This window comes from Mobula birostris, chromosome 4 (genome assembly GCF_030028105.1).
Source record: "Mobula birostris isolate sMobBir1 chromosome 4, sMobBir1.hap1, whole genome shotgun sequence".
Classification (NCBI taxonomy): Eukaryota; Metazoa; Chordata; class Chondrichthyes; order Myliobatiformes; family Myliobatidae; genus Mobula; species Mobula birostris.
The window spans coordinates 91,840,836-91,865,245 of NC_092373.1; the positions used below are offsets into that span (position 1 = coordinate 91,840,836).

Below are 24,410 nucleotides of genomic sequence, written 5' to 3' on the forward strand. Positions count from 1 at the left end.
CTTTCGGGCGGGTCCTTTGTGATGTCACCTGAGGTCACTGACTGTGACCCCTCCTCCAGATGCGGTCGATCCTCTGCAGTGAACCCGGCACCCAAGCAAGGGCGGACACACACCGGGTTCCCGCTGATTGTACCTTTCCACCCTGTGCGTTTAAGGCTGATCCCCCGATCAGCCGTCCAAGAGCTTCTCACTGACTCGTGAGAGGCGCACCACTTCCAGGGTCTCGTTACCTCGAGTGTCGTGTGTGTCCTGCCTTAGCGAACCTGTCCCCTTTTATCCCCCTGCTGGGGTATCGCCTGTCCATCACTTCAACCAGTTCAGGGTTCAAAGGGGGAGTCGCTCTAGACAGCTCTCTCTCCTGCCCCTTCATTACACATCTCCAGATCGCCTGTCCATCACTTCAAACAGTTCAGGGTTCAAAGGGGTAGCCGCTCTAGACAATACCCAGACTGATGGCTCCTTCATTAACACCTCCAAATGCTGCCTCATTGTGTGCCTTATCTCTTCCTCCCCTGAGGACAGGTGGCAGACCAACTGCTGATGCCACTGGTGCTAGCCCAGGCCAGCAAACGTCTTAATTTATGTGTATTCTCGTCACAGGCCCAACGGCAGTGATGGTCTCGATGGACTTCTTAATTTTCTTAATTTACAGCACCATGGGAGCACTCACACTACATAACAGAAGCAGGGTCACAAGGACATTTACAGAAATGAACATATTAAAAAAAAACAAGAGCTGGAGCAGTCACTCGGCCCTTCAAGCATGTCCAACCATTTGATATGAATTCTTTGTGCCTGATACCCAGCACCTCAATGCTCAGGGAAAGTAGAACAAATATTAGCCTTGTCAATGATGACTACATCCCATGGTAAATGATCAGGTCATCTTTGTTGATTAAAGCCAAGTGCTGGTGTAACATCAAGGGAATGCATTTGCTCTTCATTTTAACTGCATAATATTTCCTTTGTTCTACACTGGAATATCTTCCATAGTTTTCTTCTCTGGAGAATGACTTGAACGTATAAAATTCTAGCTAAGGTGCAAAAGTTCACAGTCTAGAATATAACATAGGCTTAACCTTAAGAGACAAGAAGCATGCAAGTAGGAGGAGATGAAAGTGGAGGGGATTTCTTACAATGAAAGGTGTAACAGAATGGAAGTACTGGTCTGAGCTTCACCATTCACCTAGTGAAAACAAATTTAAGTAAATATACGTATGACTCACCAATTCGATGCTGATAAGTTTCAGTCACAAAAGCCACGTCGTTAGGGAATGCAAGGGGCTAGGTCATTTGATCGGCAGTAGACCAGCGGTTCAGACGTGTCGGATCCGATTGCTGCTAGGAGGACAACCATGGCTACCACAATGTGCCAGTGCCTGGGCTTCACCGTTGCTTCTCTGGGCTTTACTGGGACAATTATAGCCACTGCCTTGAACATGTGGAGCACTGAGGATCTGGGTCAGGACCTAGTGACTAGTGTGTACAACTACATGGGGCTGTGGAAAACCTGCGTGCAACAGTCATCGGGCTTCACAGAATGTCGCCCCTTCTTTACCGTCTTAGGGCTTCCAGGTAAGAACGTTTCAGAATAGCGAGAATTATGGAATACAAGAGGACTTACTCAAAGGCAGTTAGTCAAACTTTCATACCCAGCACTGCACCTCTGCCGGTTTTACAAGCAATGATCCAAATTTATATTTTCATTTGAACGGCTAAAAAAATCTTCAGAAGTCCCTTCTGTGATAAACTAGCACTGTTCTTTCATATTCCTTTTTGCTGAAATATATTTGCAATAAGTATCTGTCATTAATAGCAAATCTAACAAATAACTGATCAACTTTATATTAAAATAAAATTAGGTCCCATAATTGAAAGGTTCATGGACAGAAAGATTGATTATTTATGAAGATGTTTGAACTTTACCAGCAACATGGTTTTATGGGAACAGTGTTTGTAATCAAGGAATGTGTTTTTGCAGAGCGGAAATTCATGGACTAAGGGGCTGACGATTAATTAGAGTGTTAACATACTTTAGGGTGGGGCTTTGTTGGGGGAGCTAATATGCAAGACCTAAGTTTCTAGGAGAGAACGACTATACTCATGATTGGGTTTCGATGGGTGGGTTTAAATAATTAGGGAAGGGTTTCGATGGGTGTGCTCATGTACTCAAGCAATCAAGGTCATTGTGGGAGGAAGGGCTGGGCTTATGGGTGTGTTACTCTGCTCAAGGGGTGGGCTTGGATGGAGCCATTAATGTATAAAGGAGTTAGACTTCCAGTGACGGAGTTAAGTAGGTTTTGGTAGGTACAGCAATGAATTTTAAGGAGTAGATTTTGCTAAATTCAAGGCTGTGTTTGAGAGAATAAGTGGACAATGCCTCTGCTGCAGAAAAGTAACTGTGGCTCAGAAAGACAGAGGTTCTCAGTTATTGAGTACAGAATCTGTACTGGTCCTTCAGTTCAGAACTATGGAAAAAATGTATTTTGGAGGTGTCATCTGGATGAGATTTAGACCAAGATTCCATCCATCCTCTATGGATTAACTGTACTCAGTTGTCACATGAAGACTAGTGAGCTCTTCCAGTAGCCACGTTACCTCCTCAGCAAAGCACATACAAAACATCGATTGACTTGAACAACTAACTCAGAGCTGCTGTCGATCCTCGTATATAAAGTGACTCCTCTCTGTTGCAAAAGTGATGACACTTCAAAAGTACTTTATTGGCTGTAAAAACTTAGAACGTTTTGATTATGTGAATGATACGAGTACAGATTCAATTATTACCTGCTTGTAGAGTATACGGTGGCATATCTCATCTACAAAGCTAACCAGGCAAAGTGGGCAAAATACTCAGAAACACTAGGAGGCCAACCAGATTAATGTCAGTCTCACACACAATTAGATCCTGAGTGCCTTAACGCATTCTTTTGCCCTTGTTCCACATCCCTTTATAGCTTGCTGAAGGGACAATCAATAACTCAGTTAGAGATTTATAATCCGGCTGCAAAAGGGAGTTCCAATACTTGGGTAGGAATTCCCATGGTAATGAGAGTAGAAATAAGGTCAACGTCAGATCTGAGCCCCAAGAATTGTTAGTGGGAAGAGTTCCACACACCCACACTCTGCATTATATGACATGAAGACTGGAAGTTCAGTTATTAGTGAGGAGGGAGTCTGGCATAGACAGGTTGGTTGAACAGGCAGATGAATTACAGAATCATACAGGGCCTTGGGACCAATTGGTTCGTGCCAACCAAGATTTCCATCTAAGCTAGTCCCATTTGCCCGTATCCCTCAATCCATGTACCTGACCAAGTACTGTCCAAATATTGTTAATATACCTGCCTCAGCCATTCTTTTTGGCAGCTTATTCCATGTACTCACTAACCTCTGGGTGAGCAGGGTCCTATTAAATCTCCCCCCTCTCGCCTTAAACTATGCTCTCTAGATCTGGATTCTCCATCTCTAGGAAAAAGACTGTGTGCATTCACCCTGTCTATATAATTTTACACACCTCTGTAAGATTGTCCCTCGTTCTTCTACACTCCAATGCTAAACTTCTCTCCATAGCTCAGTCCTTTGAGTCCCAGGAACATCCTTACATATCTCCTTTGCACTCCTTCCTATGATAGGGTGAGCAAAGCTGAACACAATATTCCACATGCGGAATCAATAGCAGCATAACATCTGAACCCCTATACTCAATGCCTCACCAAACAAAGGCAAGCACTTCACTACCTTGTCTATCTGAGATACTACTTTCAGGGAACCATGTACTTATAACTCCTAAGTCCTCTCTTCTACAACATTCCCCAGGCTCTCCCATTCACTGTGAAATTTCTATCTGCATTTGTCTTCCCAAAATGCAATACCTCACCTGAATTAAACTCCATTTGCCATTCCTTAGCCCACTTACCCAGCTGATCAAGAACCCCCTAAAAATCCTGACAACCGTATTCACTGTCTGCAACACCACATATTTTTGTGTCACCTGCAAACTTACTAAACATGCCTTGATATAGGTGACATATAGCAATGGGTCTAACATCAACCCCAAGAGAACACAACTAGTTACAAAACTCCAGTCTGATAAACAATCTTCCACCATCACCCTCTGTTTCCTTCCACCAAGCCAATTCTGTGTCCAATTAGCCAGCTATCACTGGACCCCATGCGATCTAACTTTCCATAGTAGCCTACCATGCAGAAGCTAGTGAAAGATCTTACAGAAATCCATATAGACCACACCTACTACCCTGTCCACATTGACCTTCTTGGTCACTTCAAGAAACTCAATCATATTCCTGAGACATAATCTCCCACAAATAAAGCCATGCTGACTACTCCTAATTAAGCCTTGTCTTTCCAAATAGATGTACATCTCATCCCTGAGAATTCTGTCTAGTAATTTACCTATCTCAGATGTTAGGCTCGCTGATCTAGACTTCCCAGGTGTTCTTTTTGTTGCAGCACTTCTTAAGGGGCAGATGAAAATTAATACAGGAATTATGAAATAATTCTCTTTGGCTCTAAGATAAAATCAATTATGTAGCTTAAGAGGATGTAGGAACTGAGAACATGAGTGCATATGTGCATAAATCTTTGAAAGATGCATTGCATTTTGAAAGAGTGGTCCATAAAGCTTATGGAATACTAGACTTCATAAACTTAAGCATGGGGCTTACGTTGAAGTTATATAAAACAGTCTTGGCTGCAATGGGAATGTCATATCCATTCCTGGTTAGCACACTCTAGTCAGTCCCAGAGAAGGATCAGAGGGAATTGACAAGAATAGCTTCAGGAATGAGGATTTCCACCTCAAAATTAGACAAGAGAAGCTGGATTGGGTCTCCTTGGAGTAAGGAAAGTTAAGAGGAGATTTATTCAGATTTACAAGATCAAAATAGTTTAGAAGGGATATATAAAGAGACTATTCTCCTATTAGTAGATGGTTCAAGACCAGGCAGCACATTTAAAAATTTGAACAAAACATACCTGGTCTAAGTGACCAGGTATTCAAGACTCATTATCAATAAGGTGGTGAAAATGGAGGCTTAGAAGAGAAAATTGAATTGATATTCAAGAAAAAAATTAGCTGGCAGGCATCTGAGGAAATAGCAAGGGAACATGGCAGATAAAAGGAAAAAAAAGAGGAGCTGCACAGACTCAATGAGCCAAATGGCATCCATCTGTACCATAACAACTCTAAGGCACGATTCTATGATTAAAAGTAGTGCACACTGCAATTCACTTCACCAAAATAACCACAACATATCCATCAATACTGTCTCAGGCTCCGAGTGTTACAAACTCCATAATTACTGTGAACACGGTCCGATACTATGACAAAGCTCACCGTAATAATAATTATTTATTATTATTATTTCTTCTTTTTGTATTTGCATGGTTTGTTGTCTTCCGAACTCTGGTTGAACATCCCAATTAGGCACTCTTTCATTGATTCTGTTATGGTTTTTATTCTATAGATTTATTGAATATGCTCACAAGAAAATGAATCTCAGGATTGTATATGGTGACAAATATGTACTTTGATAATAATTTTACTTTGAACTTTGAACAATACAATGACAAAGCTAACCAACAGAGTGACAAATCTCACCGAAACTGTGACAAACCTCACCGAAACCGTGACAAACCTCACCGAAACTGTGACAAACCTCACCGAAACCGTGACAAACCTCACCGAAACTGTGACAAACCTCACCAATGCTCTGACGCACTCTGCTACTATGGCAGACGCAGTACTGTGGCTTACTTCAATACTGTGACAAATCCCATCATTCACTAACACCATGACATAATCCACTACGGTGACATTCAACGATACTGTGACATTCTGATACCACGATCATCTCTAACACAAACTGAAATTGTGATACTTCCCACTATAATGCCCTTTCACATGCATTAGTACTCGGCTTGTGCATGGAATGGGCTGCCGGCAGCAGTGGTGGAGGCGGGAACGATAGGGCCTTTTAAGAGACTCCTACTGGCTTTGAGTTAATCCTACTTTCAAGCCAGGCTGGTAAAGATTGCAACTTCCCTTACTTAAAGGAGTTTAGTGAAACAGTTGGGTTTTTGAACACAATCCAGTATTTTTCCATGGTCAATTCATTTCATAGCAGAAGTTGTTGAATTCGCTTTCAAAACTTGCCGAAGAGCAAGGCAAGAAATCATTAGGACTTCTAGCTGGGCTCCATGGTCTCTGGGTCACCAAGCTCAAGTAGTTCAACAGAGGGAATTGTTAAGAGCACAGAAAGTAGAACAGGTCTTTCCGCCCAAGGTTTATGCCAACAACGGTGCCAAATTAAACTAATGCCTTCTCCTGCACATCCCTGTGCCTGTCTAAAAGCTTCTTGAACGCCACTGTTGTATCTGCGTGCACTATTACCTCAAGGTAGCACATTCCAGGCACCTACCACTCCCTGCAAAAAACACTTAACCCACATATTCCTTTCAAACATTCCCCCTCGTTGCCCTCTAGTATTCCAGGTTTCTAACCTGAGAAAAATGTTCTGGCTCTACCCTATCTATAATCATATAAACTTTTATATTATATAAACTCCTATCAGATCTCCCCTAAACTTCCGGAACGCCAGAGAAAACAACCCCAGCTTGTACCACCTCTTCCTATAGCTAATATTCTCTAATCCAAGCAACCTCTTTGGTAAACCTCTTTTGCTGTGGAAATCACACCAAGGCACTGTAATGATCTCAACAGTCAAAATTCAATTTTCTGAAAGAATAGTATCTGACTATTGGAGCTGATGCATAAACATAATTAGAATGAGGTTACTGTAGGATTAATGTAAATGTTTGGTTGATGGCACTGACTCAATGGGCTGAATGGCCCACTTCCATGCTGTACTACCTTATGGCTTTATAAGTTGTTCATGAACATAGAATTAATACCCAGTTGTTCATGAACATAGAATTAATACCCTGAATGAACTTTCCTGCATCACGGCATCTAATATTGTAATGATTCCCACAGATAAAGTGGCATATTACATTAACCATATTAGGAGCCTAACATACTATAAACTGCACCAATGTCAGAGCTTGCCTCTCAACTAAAAGGGAAGCTATGTTTGAGTTTCTGCAAATGTTCATTGGCATCTTTAGATACTTCAAAGCACTTCCTCCACTTCAGACTTCAGATGGCTTGTTTCTGGCTATGTGGTCTATTTGGAATCCTGTGCAAGAATATTTAAGCGAGGATGTTAATGTAAGAGAAACCATTCAGAAAGGTTTAAGTGATCAATACCTGGAATTTCCCTATGGGGAAGATTGGAGAGGTTGGGCTAGAATCCCCAGGAGTACAGAAGAGGAAGAAGAGATTTGATTGAAACATACAAGATTCCAAGTCATCTTGGCAGGATAGACATCCTTACATTTGTGGCAGACTCTCGAACTATGGAGTCAATGTTTAACCAGAAGTAATCATCTACCTACTAAGACAGAGATAACCAAACTTTATTCTCTCTGAAGCATTATAGGGATCACACTTCAAAGATTGCAGTCATAGCTCGCACAAAGAATAAAGGTGATGGTTGTTGGACGTCAATCATCCCAATCCCAGGACATCACTACAGGAGTTCCTCAGAACTCCAGCTGTTTCATTATTGACCTTCCTTCATCATAGGGTCAGATGTGGGGATGTTTACTGATGACTGCTCAATGCTCAATTCTATAACTCCTCAGCAAATGAAGAACCCTGTCTGCATGTAACAAGGCCCAGACAACAATTAAGTATAGTCTGACAAGTGGCAAGTAATATTTACTCCACAGAAATGCTGGACAATGACCATCTCCAAACAATTAAAGTCTAACACCTAGTCTTAATGTTCATAGGCATTACCATCTTCAAGTCCTTCTAATCAACATACCTTGATCAAATATCCAAATGAACCAACCACTTAATTTCTACAACTATAATAGCAAATCAAAGTTAGAGGTAAAAGACTCACTTCCGACACTCCAAAGCCTTTCCATCAAATGCAAGGCATGCATCGAGAGTGACAAAATACTCTCCAGCGGCTGAGTGCAAGGACTTAATTGGCACCCAACTACCAATGTGCGCTCCATCCAGAGTACACAGCAGTAAATTTCCCAAGTGACTTCGACAGGACCTTCCAAACCTACTATTCTGCCACCAAGGACATGGCCAGAAGAAACACAAGGACACCCCAATCTAGTTTCATCTCCAAGTCACAGTCCATCCTGAATTGCCCACTATATTGCTGGTCATTTATCATTATTGAGTCTATAGCCAGAAAATCCCTGCCCATTAGCGCCTTCAACAGGAATAAGCCTTCTGGTCCTTCATGTCCAGTCCACCAATCAATAAGTTTACGTCTGACCTTTCACATCAGCAAAAGTCTTTTACACTTACTATCTCTTCATTTTTTCAATATCCAATAACTATCCATCTATTAGATGTTTTTATTTTCACATCCCTTGCCGTATAAAGATCCATTTAATTCCTGGTGAAGAAATATCTTCTCTCCTCAATCCTGACAGCCACCCTTATTTTGATTCTGAAGCTCCCTAGATTAGACATTTCGATCAAAGGTAATCCTCCCTTGTGTGTACCTTATCTATCCCTGCTAGAATAATTTACAATTCAGTGAGATAACTTCTCAAACCTATAAATGAAGGAGAATATAGGTCCAGCCAGCTTAATTTCTCCTTATAAGATAAACCTCTCATCCAGGAATAACTCTAATGGACCTTTGTTGCATTCTCTCCAGTGCTGGGACATCCCCCTATTGGTAAGGAGATCAGACTTACACACAATATTTAAGATACGGTCTCACCAAGACTTTATATTTTCCTCTTGTACTCAAATCCTCTTGCAATTTAGGTTAACAAATTATTTGCCTTCCTAACCACTCGTTTTATGTTAGCATTCAATAACTCATATAACTAGACTGCTCTGCACATCAAAACTTGTCAATCTCTTAACTTTCAAAAAAGTACTCCCCAGGTTCCAGATACTTACTCATTTCATTCCACTCATTTTCCCAATACATTCATTTAGTAATGCCAGCTTCATCTCCATTCTCTCTAGAACTTATGCTCTCTGCTGTTTCAGGAAAATTTTCTGTGTTGTGTCTTTTCCATGGAGGTAGATACAAAATGTTTGTATAATGACTCTTCCATTTCCTTATTCCCCAATTTAATTTTCCTATTTCATTCTATAAAGCACTCACATTGACTTTGGCTAATCTGTTCCCTTTTGCGTTCCCATAGATGGTTTGGTGATGTTTTTATTTGTAGCTAGATTACTCTTAACTTGCTTTCACTTGTTAATTTAGATTCATACAGCACAGAAATGGACCTATCTGTCCAGCTGGCTCTTGCTGACTGAGATTCCCATCTAAGTTAGTTCCATTTGCCCAAACCCCTCCAAACCTTTCCTTTATTCAAGGTTCTTGGTGCTCCTTTGCTGAATTCTGTAAAGTTCCAAATCCTTAGGCTGACTGCTCTTTTTGACAACATTATAAGTATTTTCCTTTGATTTAGAACAACCTTCAAACAACCAGCAGCACAGTCAAAATGCTTTACCTACAAACTCAGTCTTATAATTAAAATGGAAAACTAGTCTCAGCATAATTCAAGTGAAGCTTATCCCAATAGAGCAACTACCACTGGTGCCTGTACTCCATGAATTGAAACCCATCTCTCTCTTGCCATCTCCAACCCACACAATTTGTTCTCTATCCTATTCACCAGTGCCAACTTTTAAGGGCATTAGATAGTACTCAAGAGTAGTTCTTCATAGTCCTGCTTATAATCTGTCTTTGTCATTGCCCCATGTAGACCACAAGTCACAGAGACATACAGCAAGAAGACAGGCCCCTCAGCTGACTTCAGCTTGATGGTCAGCCCACGGTGGACCAGACATGAAGGACCAGATGTTTGCTGTTGATGTCAGGGTCCACAGGGAGTAGAAAGAGGTGTTAGAGTCCTCTGCAGGCTAAGAACACAAACAACAGCACTACCATGGATGTTAATGCTGGGTTTTGATCTCAACAAGCAGGGTGCTGGTCCAGAGGGATGGGCTGTGGAATGAGTAGTGGCAACGGTCAATATCAGATGGGCAGTGTGGTGAATAGATCTTCAGGGGAGAAAAGAGCAGGGGGAGAGTTTCAATTAATTTCTCCACTATTATCTCCAATAACCCGTAATCTGAACATTCAGAAATCTCAATGGTTCAGCATCTGAATCACTAAATAATACTGTTGTTGCACTTTCCTCCAAATCGTTGGGGTGCCAGTTCCCCCATTCCCCTATCATTGGCTGTGGCCAGTTTCTCATTCTCCCTCCTAATTCACCAAGCTCCAGCCCCCTTCTGATTGGCTGGGACCCAGTTTCCTTCCCTCATCTTAATGCTTAAATTGGCATTTGAATATACGGAGCATACTGTGATCTGTATAATCCTTGAAAAGTCTTCACTTCATACTGAGATATCTGTTTACCTTTACTGTAGCAAATGAAAACAAACTGACGACTAGGCAGGGACAGAGAGATCAGGAAGTGTGACTGGGTAAAAGAGGAGGAGGCGGAGGATAAAGTGGTGCCTGGAAGAGACTCAAGTTAGGCAGCTCCAGGGCAAATCAAAGTGCTCAAGGTCTGACCAGTATAGGTCTCTACAATATAGGAAGGATATGGTCGTGCTGGAGGGAGCAGAGGAGATCCAACAACATTGGAGGACTTTCATTATGGGGAGAGATTGGATAAACTGGGCTTATTTTTCTGAGAGCCAATGAGGCTGAGGGGTGATCTGTCAGAAACATATAACGCTGTGAAAGGTGGTCAGAGTCCATTTCTCCAAGTTAGGAGTATCAAAGACAAGAGGCGCAGGTTTAAAGTGAGAAGTAGGATTTTTAACGGGAATCTCTAAGGAGTAAGTTTTTTTTTACACTATGACTGATATTTGGAACATGCTGCCAGAGGAGTTGGTGGAATCTGACACAATTACTAAGTTCGAGAAACATTTTGATACACATTTAAATTGACAAGGCATAGAAGGATGCAGACCAGTGGGGTCAGTAGAGCTGGGCAAGGTGAACAGAGTCATCAAAGGGCCTGATTCAGTGCTGAACAACTCCATGACTATGATCAGAAGCTGAAATGAATTCAGAATGTGGCAGGGTCATGGAGATAAACACTAAGATGATGGACCAGGATTGTGGAATGAGAAGTTAAGGATGCATCTCACAAACAAAACTGCAGTTTGTTCTAGTACTTTTTGCTTTCAACCACTCAATCCTACGTGGCTCCTGCCCACTACGCAATTTGTAACCAACCCTGAAAAAATGAGAGGATTTTTTTTCTTTCGAGACACCCCTTCCAGTGTGGAGTTTTGCACGATGCATGTCTCCCTTGGCAGCAAGCCAATGTGTTGCCCACCTTCTATAATAAGACCTAGGAGCAGAATTAGGCCCATGGAGTCTGCTGAGCCAACCCATCATGGCTGACTTATTATCCCTCTCAACCCCATTCTCCTGCCTTCTCCCTGTAACCTTTGACACCCTTACTAATCAACCTCCACTTTAAGTATACCCAGTGACTTGGCCTTCCTCTGGCTAAAGAAATTCCTTCTCATCTCTGTTCTAAATGGATGTCCCTCTATTCTGAGGCTTTGCTCTCTGGTCCTAGACTCCCCCCACTGCAGGAAATGCCGTCTCCACATCCGCTCTGTCTAGGCCCTTGAATATTCAAAAGGTTTCAACAAAATATCCCCCTCATTCTTTTAAACTCCAGCAAGTACAGGCCCAGAGCCATCAATTGCTCCTCAAGCATTAACTTTTTCATTCCCAGAATCATTCTCATGAACCTCCTCTGGACACTCTCCAATGCCACGACAACTTTTCTTAGATAAGGGGCGCAAAGGTGCTCTCAATACTCCAAGTGCAGTCTGGCCAATGCTTTATAAAGCCCCAGCACCCTGATAGCTGTATCTTCAAACAGAGGGCCGTATAGGATTTGAAGAGCTTGGAAATAGTTATGTTTCCACAACATCACTACCGTTGTCTGACCATCAAAATTATTCCCCTTCAATAATGAATGTTGGATTTTGACAAGAGCACTTTGTCAGGCTATGCAATTCGATCCTGATACCTATACTTTTGAACAGAGGCTGCAGGGCATTTATCAGGAGCAAGAAACTGAGTTGATTATGTGCCTGACTGAGAAAAGGACAGACTGACTTTACTGTTCTTCAGAGATCAGTTAACATAGCAGAGCTCATGTATTAACTCTAGTCCTTACGGACTGCACAATCGTAAGTCATTGGCTTCAGCAATAAAGGCATTGAAAGGTGAGTGGTACAGAAGAATCCTTCCGGCATCTGTTATAAGTTCTGCCTGTTGAGTACAGTCGTGTGATTTTACAGGTCCACTGTTCAATTTCACCTCTCAGTCATTTCCTTATTCCATGTTGCACTCTTTGCCAAGTGTTTACAGATTTACTTTGCCAGGTAACGTTCGGATGCTATCTCAGCAAGTCACAACACACTGAAGCAGGATCTTTGGCCCACAATGCTCAGGCCAACCAATTACACTAATCCCAATTAACAGCACTTTTTTCCCTAGCCTTTCATTCACTGGCAATTCATGTGGCTGCTCAGCTGTATTTTAAATGTTGAGAGAGCCTCGATTATCACCAGCTTATCAGGCAATATTTTTCAGACTCCAACCAGTCTTTGAGGAAAAGAATTTTCCTCAAATCTCCTCTACTTAGCCTAAACTGATGACCTCCAGTCTGATACACTTCAACCAAGGGAGGCTGTTTGAAGCATTCTATACACGTTTGATATACTCACACCTGTACTCTCTGCTGACAGCTACATTCCAAGCCGTCCGAGCTCTGATGATCGTCTCCATCGTTCTCGCATTGATCGCTTCTCTGGTCTCCATCTTGGCCCTCAAGTGCATTCGACTGGGAACCATGGACGACGCTGCAAAGGCCAACCTCACACTCACTTCTGGAATCCTGTTCATCATCGCAGGTGGGGCGCGCCTCACGAGACAGCCAAACACAGCCGGGGGTGTGGGGGAGAAGCGAGGTGGGATGGATGAGATCGCCGGGACATTTTGCTACCAACACTGGTCAGCTGAAAGACTCCCCTAGGCTATCATACTTCAATAAGCACTAAAATAGAAAGAAGTCCCATTTGAATAGTTTTCAATATTACACCATAGTAAAGACTTAAGAGTGAGGCGGGAACGTAAATAAATATAAAAAGTTAATGTCGATTTGCCAGTTACTCTGCTTACTGACTCGCTTAATAGTAGAAGCACTCACTTTATCAAAGCCCCTCATGAATGTTAACAGAGATTAAATCTCCCCTTCCCTGCTCACCACCAGGGAGAACAATCTTGTCTCCATGTGCACCCAAGTGACATCCCTTATTTCTAGTACATGTCACTTCCTATTCTTCCCATAGTACAGTACCTAAGAATGCTGATAGTACCCTAGCTGAGTAAATAGCGGTTCATGAATATCCTCACCAGCTTCCCACTTGACTAAAACCTCTTGTTTCAACCTGCACAGGGGTTTGCTGTATAGCCGGAGTATCAATCTACGCAAATATGTTGGTGACAAACTTCTGGGCAATGAACACATCGATGCTTGGAGCTCAGGGACCAGCTCTACAGAGGTAGGGTTCAAGAATTAGAAAAAAGACATAGAAAACACAGAAAACCTACAGCACAATACAGGCCCTTCGGCCCACAATGCTGTGCCGAACATGTACTTACTCTAGAAATTACCCAGGGTTACCCATAGCCCTCTATTTTTCTAAGCTCCATGTACCTATCCAGGAGTCTCTTAAAAGATCCTATCGTACCTGCCTCCGCCACCATCGCAGGCAGCCCATTCCACGCATTCTCCACTCTCTGCATAAAAAACTTACCCCTGACATCTCCTCTGTACCTGCTGCCAAGCACCTTAAAACTGTGCCCTCTCGTGCTAGCCATTTCAGCCCTGGAAAAAAGCCTCTGACTAATGTGAGGTGCTACATTTTGGTAGGACTAATCAAAAGAGGACATACATGGTAAATGGTAGGGCATTGAAGAATGCAGTAGAACAGAGGGATCTAGGAATAATGGTGCATAGTTCCCCTGAAGGTGGAATCTCATACGGATAGGGTGGTGAAGAAAGCTTTTGGTATGCTGGCCTTTATAAATCAGAGCATTGAGTATAGGAGTTGGGATGTAATTTTGAAATTGATTAAGGCATTGCTGAGGCCAAATTTTGAGTATTGTGTACAGTTCTGGTCACCAAATTATAGGAAAGATGTCAATAAAATTGAGAGAGTACAGAGGAGATTTACTAAAATGTTGCCTGGGTTTCATCTCCTAGGTTACAGAGAAAGGTTGAGCAAGTTAGGTCTTTATTCTTTGGAGTGTAGAAGGTTGAGGGGGGACTTGATAGAGGTATTTAAAATTATGAGGGGGATAGATAGAGTTGACGTGGATAGGCTTTTTCCATTGAGAGTGGGGGAGATTCAAACAAGAGGACATGAGTTGAGAGTTAAAGGGCAAAAGTTTAGGGGTAACATGACAGAGAACTTCTTTACTCAGAGAGTGGTAGCTGTGTGGAACGAGCTTCCAGCAGAAGTGGTTGAGGCAGGTTCGATGTCGTCATTTAAAGTTAAATTGGACAGCTATATGGACAGGAAAGGAATGGAGGGTTATGGGCTGAGTGCAGGTCGGTGGGACTAGGTGAGAGTAAGATTTCGGCACGGTCTAGATGGGGCGAGATGGCCTGTTTCCGTGCTGTAATTGTTATATGGTTTATATGGTTATCCACACGATCAATGCCTTTCATCATCTTAAACACAATTTAAATTCATCACGAGAAATTATATTTCTTTACATGGCTTTCCTTTGTTTCAAATTTTGTTACATATTCAGCAATTTTAGATTTTACAAAACAATGCACAAAAATAAGAAAAAGTAAAACCCCTGATGTACCTGATGTAAATAATCTGATGTCTTTGGGACTTCGGTGGTGCTGATTTGCAGACTTTCTGGACTAACGGATATTACTGCCATTAATACCCAAACACGTTTTTATCACAGTGAAACTGTATGTACCAGCACTCTGGATCCCAGCTGACATCACATTCCCAAAGCCAATTCCCGCTCACCACCTGGACCTCCAACTCACAATCCAGACTAATGATCAAGTAAGATGCCAGACTATCTGGCTCTCTGTACAGTCTAATTCAGATTAAACAAACTAACTCAGCTTGTTTGAGTTTTACTGTAGTTTCCCAGACTTCTATAGATGTGTAGTGGAGAGCATATGGACTGGCTGCATCACAGCCTGGTATAGAAACACCAATGCCCTTGAATGGAAAATCCTACAAAAAGTAGGATATGGCCCAGTCCATCAGAGGTAAAGTCCTCCCCAATAGTGAGCATGTTTGCATGGACAATTGTCACAGGAAAGCAGCATCTCTCATCAGAAAGAAGGTACAGAAGCCTCAGGACTCACATCACCAGGTTCAGAAACAGTTATTATCCCTCAACCATCAGGCTTTTGAACAAAAGGGGATAACTACACTCACCTGCTCCATCATTGAGATGTTTCCACAACTAATGATCTCACTTTAAGGATTCTTCATCTCATGTTCTCATTATTTATTGTTATTTAATTATATTTGCATTTCTACAGATTGTTTTCTTCTACATTCAAGTTACTCTTTCATCGATCCTGTTTTGTAACTATTCTATAGATCTGCTGAGTATGGCTGCAGGAAAATAATTCTCAAGGGTGTACCTGTTGACATATAAGTACTTAGGCAATAAAATTTATTTTAAACTTTGAAGCAGCATGAGACAAGTATTTTTAATTATATCAATTAAAAGATAAATCTTTGCCAAGATATAAAAAAAACAAGCCCAACTCCTTTGTGTGTTAATAGTCTCATGAGATCCTTTACATTAAATTAAAGGAAAGATGGGGCATTGGTTTAATGCCCCATTTAAAATATCACATCTCAACAACTTAACCAAGATTACAACCCCAATTTTCATGTACCTCCAACAACGACCAAGATATGTGGATTCAGACAAAGTCATTGGTTCTTGCTTTGGACCACAGTTCAATATTGGTGTTACAAAGTCAGCCCTCCACTCTAGTTCCTAAGAAAAGCAATCAAAGGTTCTAATGTGAGCAATCACATTGCTGTGTTGACCAATTCACTGAAAATAGAGCTGGATACATAACTGGTTGGAAAAGATGAACACAATAGGTTCTGAGTAATGGGGATTAGGTTTAGTTTTCTGTTTGTTTGAAGGAGTTAACATTGACCCATTATGGATTTTAAACTAAGGTGAGATTTAGGTTTTGATTGGATTTGGTGAGAATCGTATCTAAACTTTATGCCCAATTTTTTATTGGAAATTGTTCCACATTCTAATGTGTCCAATAAGAAAGAACTTTCTTCAGATTTCATGCAAACCTAGCTCATTTTCTGCTGTTAATTTGAACAAATCAATTACCCATAATGGTATTGCTTTGGTAGGGTGTTTCTTTAATAGATTTGTGCATGTCTTACTGATGTCAGGTTTTAGACTGACAAGGTCATTCTTCCTCACAGATACACGTTTGGTTCTGCCTTGTTTGTGGGATGGGTCTCAGGAGGCCTGCTCCTTATTGGTGGAATCGTGATGTGCATTGCCTGTAAAGGGATGGTACCTGAAGAGACTCGGTGAGTAACTGGACATCCAAAGTGCTACCAGAGGGATGTGCATCATCATTTTAATAAAACATCACAATACACAATACACATAAGCTCTATGAATTCCATGTAATTCAGAGCCTTCATTCCACATAAGCTCTATGAATTCCATGTAATTCAGAGCCTTCATTCCACATAAAGGGTAGCTGTTCAAATATGCTATGCAAAGTCATATCCATAGTAAAAACAGTCTGCATGTCATACTCTCTTTCTCCCATTTCATCTCTCTCTTCTCAGTTTATCCTACCATAAGAATAAAAATCAATTCAGAATTGCTTATAAAGGATTTTTCAAATAAACCCTTTCATTATTTGTGCCCTCTCGTGCTTCCTCTGCAATTTTCCAGTACTATCCCTCCCATTCTTTACCAATCTTCATCATTACAAGATGGGGGCACTCCAAACCATTGGAACACCCTGTTCCCATTCCGATATGTCCACCTCCCATTCTGATACGTCAATCCATGGCCTCCTCTACTGTCACAATGAGGTCACACTGAGGTTGGAGGAACAATACCTTATATTCCTTTTGGGTAGCTTCCAATGATGGTGTGAACATCGATTTCTCAAAATTCCGGTAATCCTCCCCACCCCTCCACAATTCTCCTTCACCATTCCCCATTCCAATTTCTCTCTCTCACCTTATCTCCTTGCTTGCCCATCACCTCCCTCTGGTGCTCCACCCACTTTTCTTTCTTCTATGGCCTCCTATTAGATTCCCCCTTCTCCAGCCTTGAATTTCTTTCACCAACCAACTTCCCAGCTCTTTACTTCATCCTTCCCGCTTCCGGTTTCACCTACTACCTTGTGTTTCTCTCTCCCCTTTCCCCACCTTTTAAATCTACTCCTCAACTTTTTTTCTCCAGTCCTGCTGAAGGGTCTCGGCCTGAAAGGTCAACTGTACTCTTTTCCACAGGTGCTGTCTAACCTGCTGAGTTCCTCCAGCATTTTGTCTGTGTTGCTTGGATTTCCAACATCTGCAGGTTTTCTCCTGTTTGTGATTGGAACACCATATGTCTTTTCTTCCTCCAAAGATCCTCTCTCAACCTCATCCTTCTTTCTCAGAACACTTTGTTCTTGTATTATGTAACTTTGCCATGAACTATGTTTCAATAGGTTTCAAAGGTACATTTAATATCAGAGAAATGAATACAATATACATCCTGAAATTCTTTTTCTTCGCAAACATCCACGAAAACAGAGGAGTGCCCAAAGAATGAATGACAGTTAAATGTTAGAACCCGGAAGCCCCCCCCCAACTTCCCCCCACCACGCACAACCAGCAGCAAAGCAACGACACCCCCACCACCAGCAGCAAAAAAGCATCAGCACCCCCACTGAGCACTCAAGTGTGCAGCAAAGCATCAATATAAGACACCGACTTGCAGTATTCCAAAGGCTACTCACTCACCCGGTATTCAACATACCACAGGCTCTCTCTCTCTCTAATAAGGGAAAAAGAGTTGCCCCATTTTAATATTAAGCCAAAATATTTAATTACATAGCAGAGGTCATAATGATGCCCTATTTCTAGCAATTATCACAAGTCTGGAGATCAGCCAGAAGTGATTTTCAACAGGAATTTAGGGTTCCTTTTCTGAGAAGGGACTAGAGAAACTGGAGCCAATAGTAAGTCCAGTAGTGTTCAAAGTTATTTGAAGTTTTTATCAATCAGAAAAGTTATTTCCACAGTCAACCAAAGAACTCTACTCAAGATCATCACTAAAGGAAAATGTGATGACGATTATTGGTATTCCACAGAGGTTATTAGGTCAAGAAAGATCCCAGCTGATAACGGGTGGGGAAACCAGCAATCCTCCTGGGTATGACAGACTTGGTAAGATTTTAGAAGAAGCAGCTTCAGAAACAGTGAACATAACATAGAACAGTACACAACAGTACAAGCCCTTCAGCCTACCACGTTGTGCTGAACTTTTAACCTTATCCAAAATCAGTCTTACCCCTCCCCCACATAGCCCTCCATTTTCCTTTCATTCATGTGCCTGAAAGTCTCTTAAATATTCCTAATGTATCTGCCTCTATCAGCACCCCGGCAGTGCATTACATACACTTACCACTCTTTGTTTAAAAAAAACTACCTCTGACAAATGCCTATACTCCAGTCACTAAAATTACGCCCTCACACACTGGCCTTTGCTGCACTGGGAAAAAGGTGCTGCTGACCACTCTATCTATACCTTTTATCATCTTATACACCTCTCATCTCCTTTGGTCCAAAGAGAAAAGCCCCAGCTTGCTCAACCTTTCCTCATATGGCTTGATCTCTAATCTTGCAATATCCTGGTAAATCTCCTCTGCGCTTTCTCTAAAGCTTCCATATCATTCCTGTAAAGCAATCAGTTTCATAGATTTGTAACATCACTTCGTGGCTCTTGAACTCAATCCCTGACTAAAGAAGGCCAAAACACTATACACCTTCTGCACACAAACAGCAGGGGTCCCACAATAGATCCGTGCAGAAGACCACTAGTCATGGGACCTACAGGCAGAATATGCTCCACCTACGACTACACTCTGTCTTCTGTGGGCAAGCCAATTCTGAATCAACATGTTCCAGCATATCAGCCTGATCTATATTGACCTCTTACTGGTGAATACTGAAGCAAAGCAATTCGTAAACGACCTTCCCTACCTCCTCCAACTCCAGGCACATGATTCCTCTTCTATCCTTCATCGGTCTACACTCACTCTAGTCATCTGCCTGTTCTTCACATCCATGTCACAAACCTCGGAGTTTTCTTTAGTCCTATTCAGCAAGGCCTTTTCAAGCTCTCCTAAGTATGCTTCCTTCTTCCATTTGACTTCCATTCCACATCTCTTGTCAACCATAGTTCCTTCTTCCTACCATCCTTTCTCTGACTCAGTGGGACAAATCTATCCAGAACCCAATGAAAATGCTTCCTAAACAACATCCACATTTCCACTAGTGCACTTGTCCCAATTTACACTTCCAAGTTCCTGCTTAAGAGCATCATCATTCCCCCCTCTCCCACTTTCCCATACAGGCTGCTCCTATCCCTCTCCAAGGTTAAGTTAAACCTTGTCAGGGAGTTGTGGTCACTGTCTCAGAAATGCTCAGCCACTGAGAGATCTGTCACCTGACCAAGTTCATTGCCTAGTACTAGATCCAGTATGGCCTCTCCTCTACTCGGCCTGTCTATTTATTGTGTCAGGAATCCTTCCTGGACTACCTAATACATGCTGCTCCATCGAAACCTTTTTTCCTCCATAATATCCTCCCTTTCTGCAGCTGAGATAGTATCACTGCTTAGCAAAATCACTCCCCCACCTCTGTTGCCTCCCTGCATATCCTTTTTGAAACACCCAGAACATCCAACAGCCACTCCTGCCCTTGTGACAGCATCCACTTATACACCAAATGCTCCATCATCTGACCTTTCACCCTGGTTCCCATCCTCCTGCCTACTTAAATGCTTACCCAACAGCTCTAGCAAACCCGCCCACAAGGACATTGGTTCCACATAAGTTCAGGTGTAAGCCTTCCTTTTTATACAGGCCATACTTTCCCTAGAAGAAATCTCTATGATCCACAAATCTGAAGCTCTGTCCCTGCACCTTCAGCCACACATTCACCTGCCAGATCATCTAATGTATGGGTTCTCATTGCCCAGACACTTCCTGTGCAATGGAAAGTACAAAATGGGATCCAAATGTTCAAGAAAGCAAACTGAGGGAAATCGGGGAAATGAGTCAAACGAATGGTAGAGAAATTGTGACCGTAATTGAGGTCACAATGTAATGAATCATGTCAGCGTGGTTTTATGTGAGGAAGATTTATTAAGGTTTTTTGAGGATGTAACCGGTAAGGGAGATATGGAGAAACCATTGGATAGGTGGATCCAGATTAGTAGAAGGCGTTTAATCAGATGCTCAACAATTTACTTGTGACACTGGAAAATTAACATGTAACAACTAGTTAACACTTGCAAAATAGAGTAGAAATGAAACCTCTACTCTGTTTTGCAAGTGTTAGCCAGCAACTTTGATGTGTGTTGCTAGAAATGAATGAGTTATATTCAGGAAAGCAGCGGTACGCCAAATGAATTTAAGTTTGGAAAACAGTTATAGTGATGGATTAGTACAAACGTTTGTATCAACAGAATTGGTTGATAAATCAATGTAACATAGATAGGAAATTCAAAGAACAACCAAAGGATTTTTAAAACTGAATACATACTCATATAATATACTAATTAGTAAGAAGATGGAGGGCAGGCCATAATATGGGAAATGGGAAATCCTCTATTTGCCAGGAAGAATGGGAAAGCACAGCGAGCTGACCATTCTGGGGAGTGGGGATATCAGCAAGAGGCAAGCTGCCCCAGTACTAAGCAATCCATTCTATTTAAATAGTCAGAGACAAACATTTGTATTCAGAGGGACTGAGCAGTGCTCTTACACAGAACCACACAGTTAGAAAAGCAAATGGTACATTATCCTGTGAGTCACTGTATAAGTTACTGTGAAAACTGAACTAGTGGTGCTGCCTTGCCTTCTTTACCCAAGGGGGGTTATACTTGCCTTAAAAGGAGTACAGTCAAGGTCCACTGGTTACAAAGATAGAAGAATGACTGGAAGCCGGAGTGTATTAAAATCCTTGGAAAAGTAAATCCTGAGAAGTTGCTTTTGGTGAATTTGAAATAGAGGTCACAGTTTCAGAATAAGACAGCAGCTATTTAATGCCAAGGTGAAGACTATTTTCTTCGCGTACAAGGTCAAGTGTTTTGTGTCTGCTCTACTTCCAAGGTACGATGATGCTTTGTTACCCTGGATCTTTAAAACTTACATTTTTGAGTACAACCTAAATGGAGGAAGATATGGAATAGGCAGAAGAGTAGAGATGATGAAAGAATTTACGCAAGATCTCACCCACATCTGTTCCTACTTCCTCTGTATTCCCACTTGTAAATTGTATGCTTCTGCTGGCTTACCTTATCGACTTGGCTTCCCTTTTTGAATTCAGGGACAGTAGAACTCTGATAATCCAACATTCTTGGGATATTGGTGGTGACGGACTGGCAGATATTCCAGACTAATGGACATTAATCCCTAAACACACTTCTCAATTCACTACTCTAAGGTATTACAGTGTAGCATAAGAAATGTTCTAATAAGCCCAGAGAGTTTGAATTGAATGCAGAAACTAGGGCACTGTTGCGTTGGACGGAGTATGAGAACTGAGGCCCCGATGATATTAACCATGACCCAGGAATCAGCACCGCTGAACATAAAAATAAATCATCAGGATTTCCAATAATCCATTAATGGATTATCCGAGTTTATTGTATAAACACCTCAGACACTATGACATATGTCTTACTATTTAGTTTATTCATCCTCTCCAGCTTACTATTCAAATGAATTTCACCATGTGAAATGTATTTATTGAGATTCAGCACAGAATAGGCCCCTCCACCCCTTCGAGCCGCACGGCCCAGCAAATCCCCCGATTTAATCCTAGTGTAATCACAGGACCATTTACATTAACCAATTAACCTACCAACTGGTGCGCCTTCACACTGTGGGAGGAAACCCCAGCAGTCACGGGGAGAACTGGAAACTCCATACAGGCAGAGGCAGGAATTGAACCCAGGTTGCTGGTACTGTAAGGCTCTGTGCTCACCGTTACACTATCATACCGCACCGTCCCCAGTGGTACAGAGGAACAGGATGAATATCAGCAAAGACACAATGAACAACATGGGTCTCTGTCAGTGAGGGATGTAGCTTGCATGGTGGTGGGGAAGGGGGGGGCGATAAGTAGCTAACGAGTGATGGTGTAAAGCAGCAAGAGTAAAGACAAATAGTATTCATAGAGAGACTCCCCCATTTCCTTTGATAATGGGAACTCTTTCAGGTCGTTATGTTTGTGCTGGTTCATGGAGCAATCCCATCCCACAAACAATTTTCCTAACAACCTATTCCCTCCCAGATTCTACCACTCTCCTACACACCAGGGGCAACTAACCTGCCAATATGTGCATCTTTGAGGAGTACGAGGAAAATGGAATACCACGCGGTCACATGTGACCACAACATTTGAGGTCAGGTTTGAATTCCGGTCTCCGGTGCTGCAAGGCTGTGGCGCTACTGGTTGTGACACTGTACCACCCAAGTAATGGAGTATGGTGGAAGGAAGCTCGCAGGTGGCACTGCCTGTGTTTCAGTAACTACATCCATTTGCCAAATTTGGGGTTCAAATAGCAGCTGTCTGGTGAAGTGGTATCTGGGGTGTCCCATCCAGGCTCAGCACCTTTGTTATATCCAGGCATTAGATCAGTCAGGATTCAAATGACCTCAACGGTGTCTCCATTTAAACTGGCATGTATAGCCATCCCATAGGAAGCAACCCATGATAGAACCCCACCCATGAGGAAACAGTTCGCTTCCACACACAGAACAAAGGTGAAGGGTTACAGGTTGGAGAGAGCTTTTTTTTAACTACATAAGTACTACTACTACTATGTTGACTCAGGCCTAGGGGGCCGGCGTCGGGCACGATGACGGACTCTCCACTTCTCCCTCTCTCTCATCAGTGTGTTTAGTTCATCTACATTAGCCGCGCCGCTCTCTTCTAGGAGCGTGTTGACCATAGTCTTGGGAGGGCGCCCAGGGTTCATCTTCCCATGCTTGGGCTCCCATATGATGACTAGGCTGGCAGGTAGCTCGGGGTGGCGTAGACAGTGCCCCGCTAGTTGCAGTCTTCTCGCCTCGATTTTAGTGGTGAGCATCACTACTACTATTACACTTAGGTCATTATACAGCTCGATGTTCGTCATGTGCTGTTGCCAACTCACATCAAGAGCCATCCGACTACATAAGAGAAGAATTCAATGTGGTTGTGCTTTGGAATTGAAAATGATTTGGGCAGCCCAGTGACACAGTGGGTAGAACCAAAGCCTCACAGGGTAAATGGTTTATATAAATTTCCTTTTGTGATTATGGTGTAATAGGATCTGATGGTTGATAGCAATGTGGAGACATTAAAGTGAGATCAAAATTGGATTAATGGCTGTTGATCGTTATGGACCCGATGAGCCAGAGTCTGTTTCTGTGCTGCACCCCTGTACAATATCAGGATCAACAGTTTTAGAATAGCAGCATCTTCAAGAGACACAACAGAAGGAACTGCTGGCAGACGTGAGGTCATCAGGGGTAGAAAGTGTTGATCTTACAATTAGATCAGCCACACTAAAGAGCTTGGTAGCCGATTCCTGCTCATAAATTCATTCATACTCTTATGCAGGTACAATTCCACCATTTACAAGGCACCAAGTCGAGGACATCCCTACAAACCCGGCTACAAAACCAGCACCCACTATGAAGCAGAAATGACTCCAGTAAAGAGGACCTACACTGACGACAGATCCACCTACAATCGCAACACCAATGAGGAAACGAAACAAGGGAAATACGATTATGTATAAATTTGATGGTTTCATCGTAACCCTGGCATGACTCTGGGGCAATTCTGAAAGGCAACCATCTCTACAAGGTTCTAATGATAATTCCCAGATTCAACTTTCATCCCTCCTCTTTACCTCATTACACTGTGTGTGCTTAAATGCCTATAATGTACAGAG

General features: G+C 42.2%; 2 protein-coding genes across 9 annotated transcripts in view; one reads left to right on the forward strand and one right to left on the reverse strand.

Moving 5' to 3' along the window:
- Positions 1-24,410, reverse strand: part of LOC140196472 (cilium assembly protein DZIP1L-like) — a 283,878-nt gene that overhangs the window by 24,761 nt on the left and 234,707 nt on the right. Inside the window, exon 18 of one of the 8 annotated variants that reach the window (XM_072255741.1) lies at positions 13,156-13,185. The exons of the other annotated variants lie outside the window; for them this stretch is intronic. Within the exon in view, the coding sequence (XP_072111842.1) occupies positions 13,169-13,185 (17 nt within the window). The 3' untranslated portion in view covers positions 13,156-13,168. Of the gene's footprint in view, positions 1-13,155; positions 13,186-24,410 lie in introns of those variants that run through there. 8 annotated transcript variants of the gene reach the window in all.
- On the forward strand, positions 1,356-24,254 carry LOC140196474 (claudin-18-like). The gene is made up of 5 exons (XM_072255748.1): positions 1,356-1,575; positions 12,878-13,042; positions 13,588-13,693; positions 16,646-16,756; positions 24,074-24,254. Exons 1-5 carry the CDS (start codon positions 1,356-1,358, stop codon positions 24,252-24,254), a joined length of 783 nt encoding a protein of 260 aa, XP_072111849.1.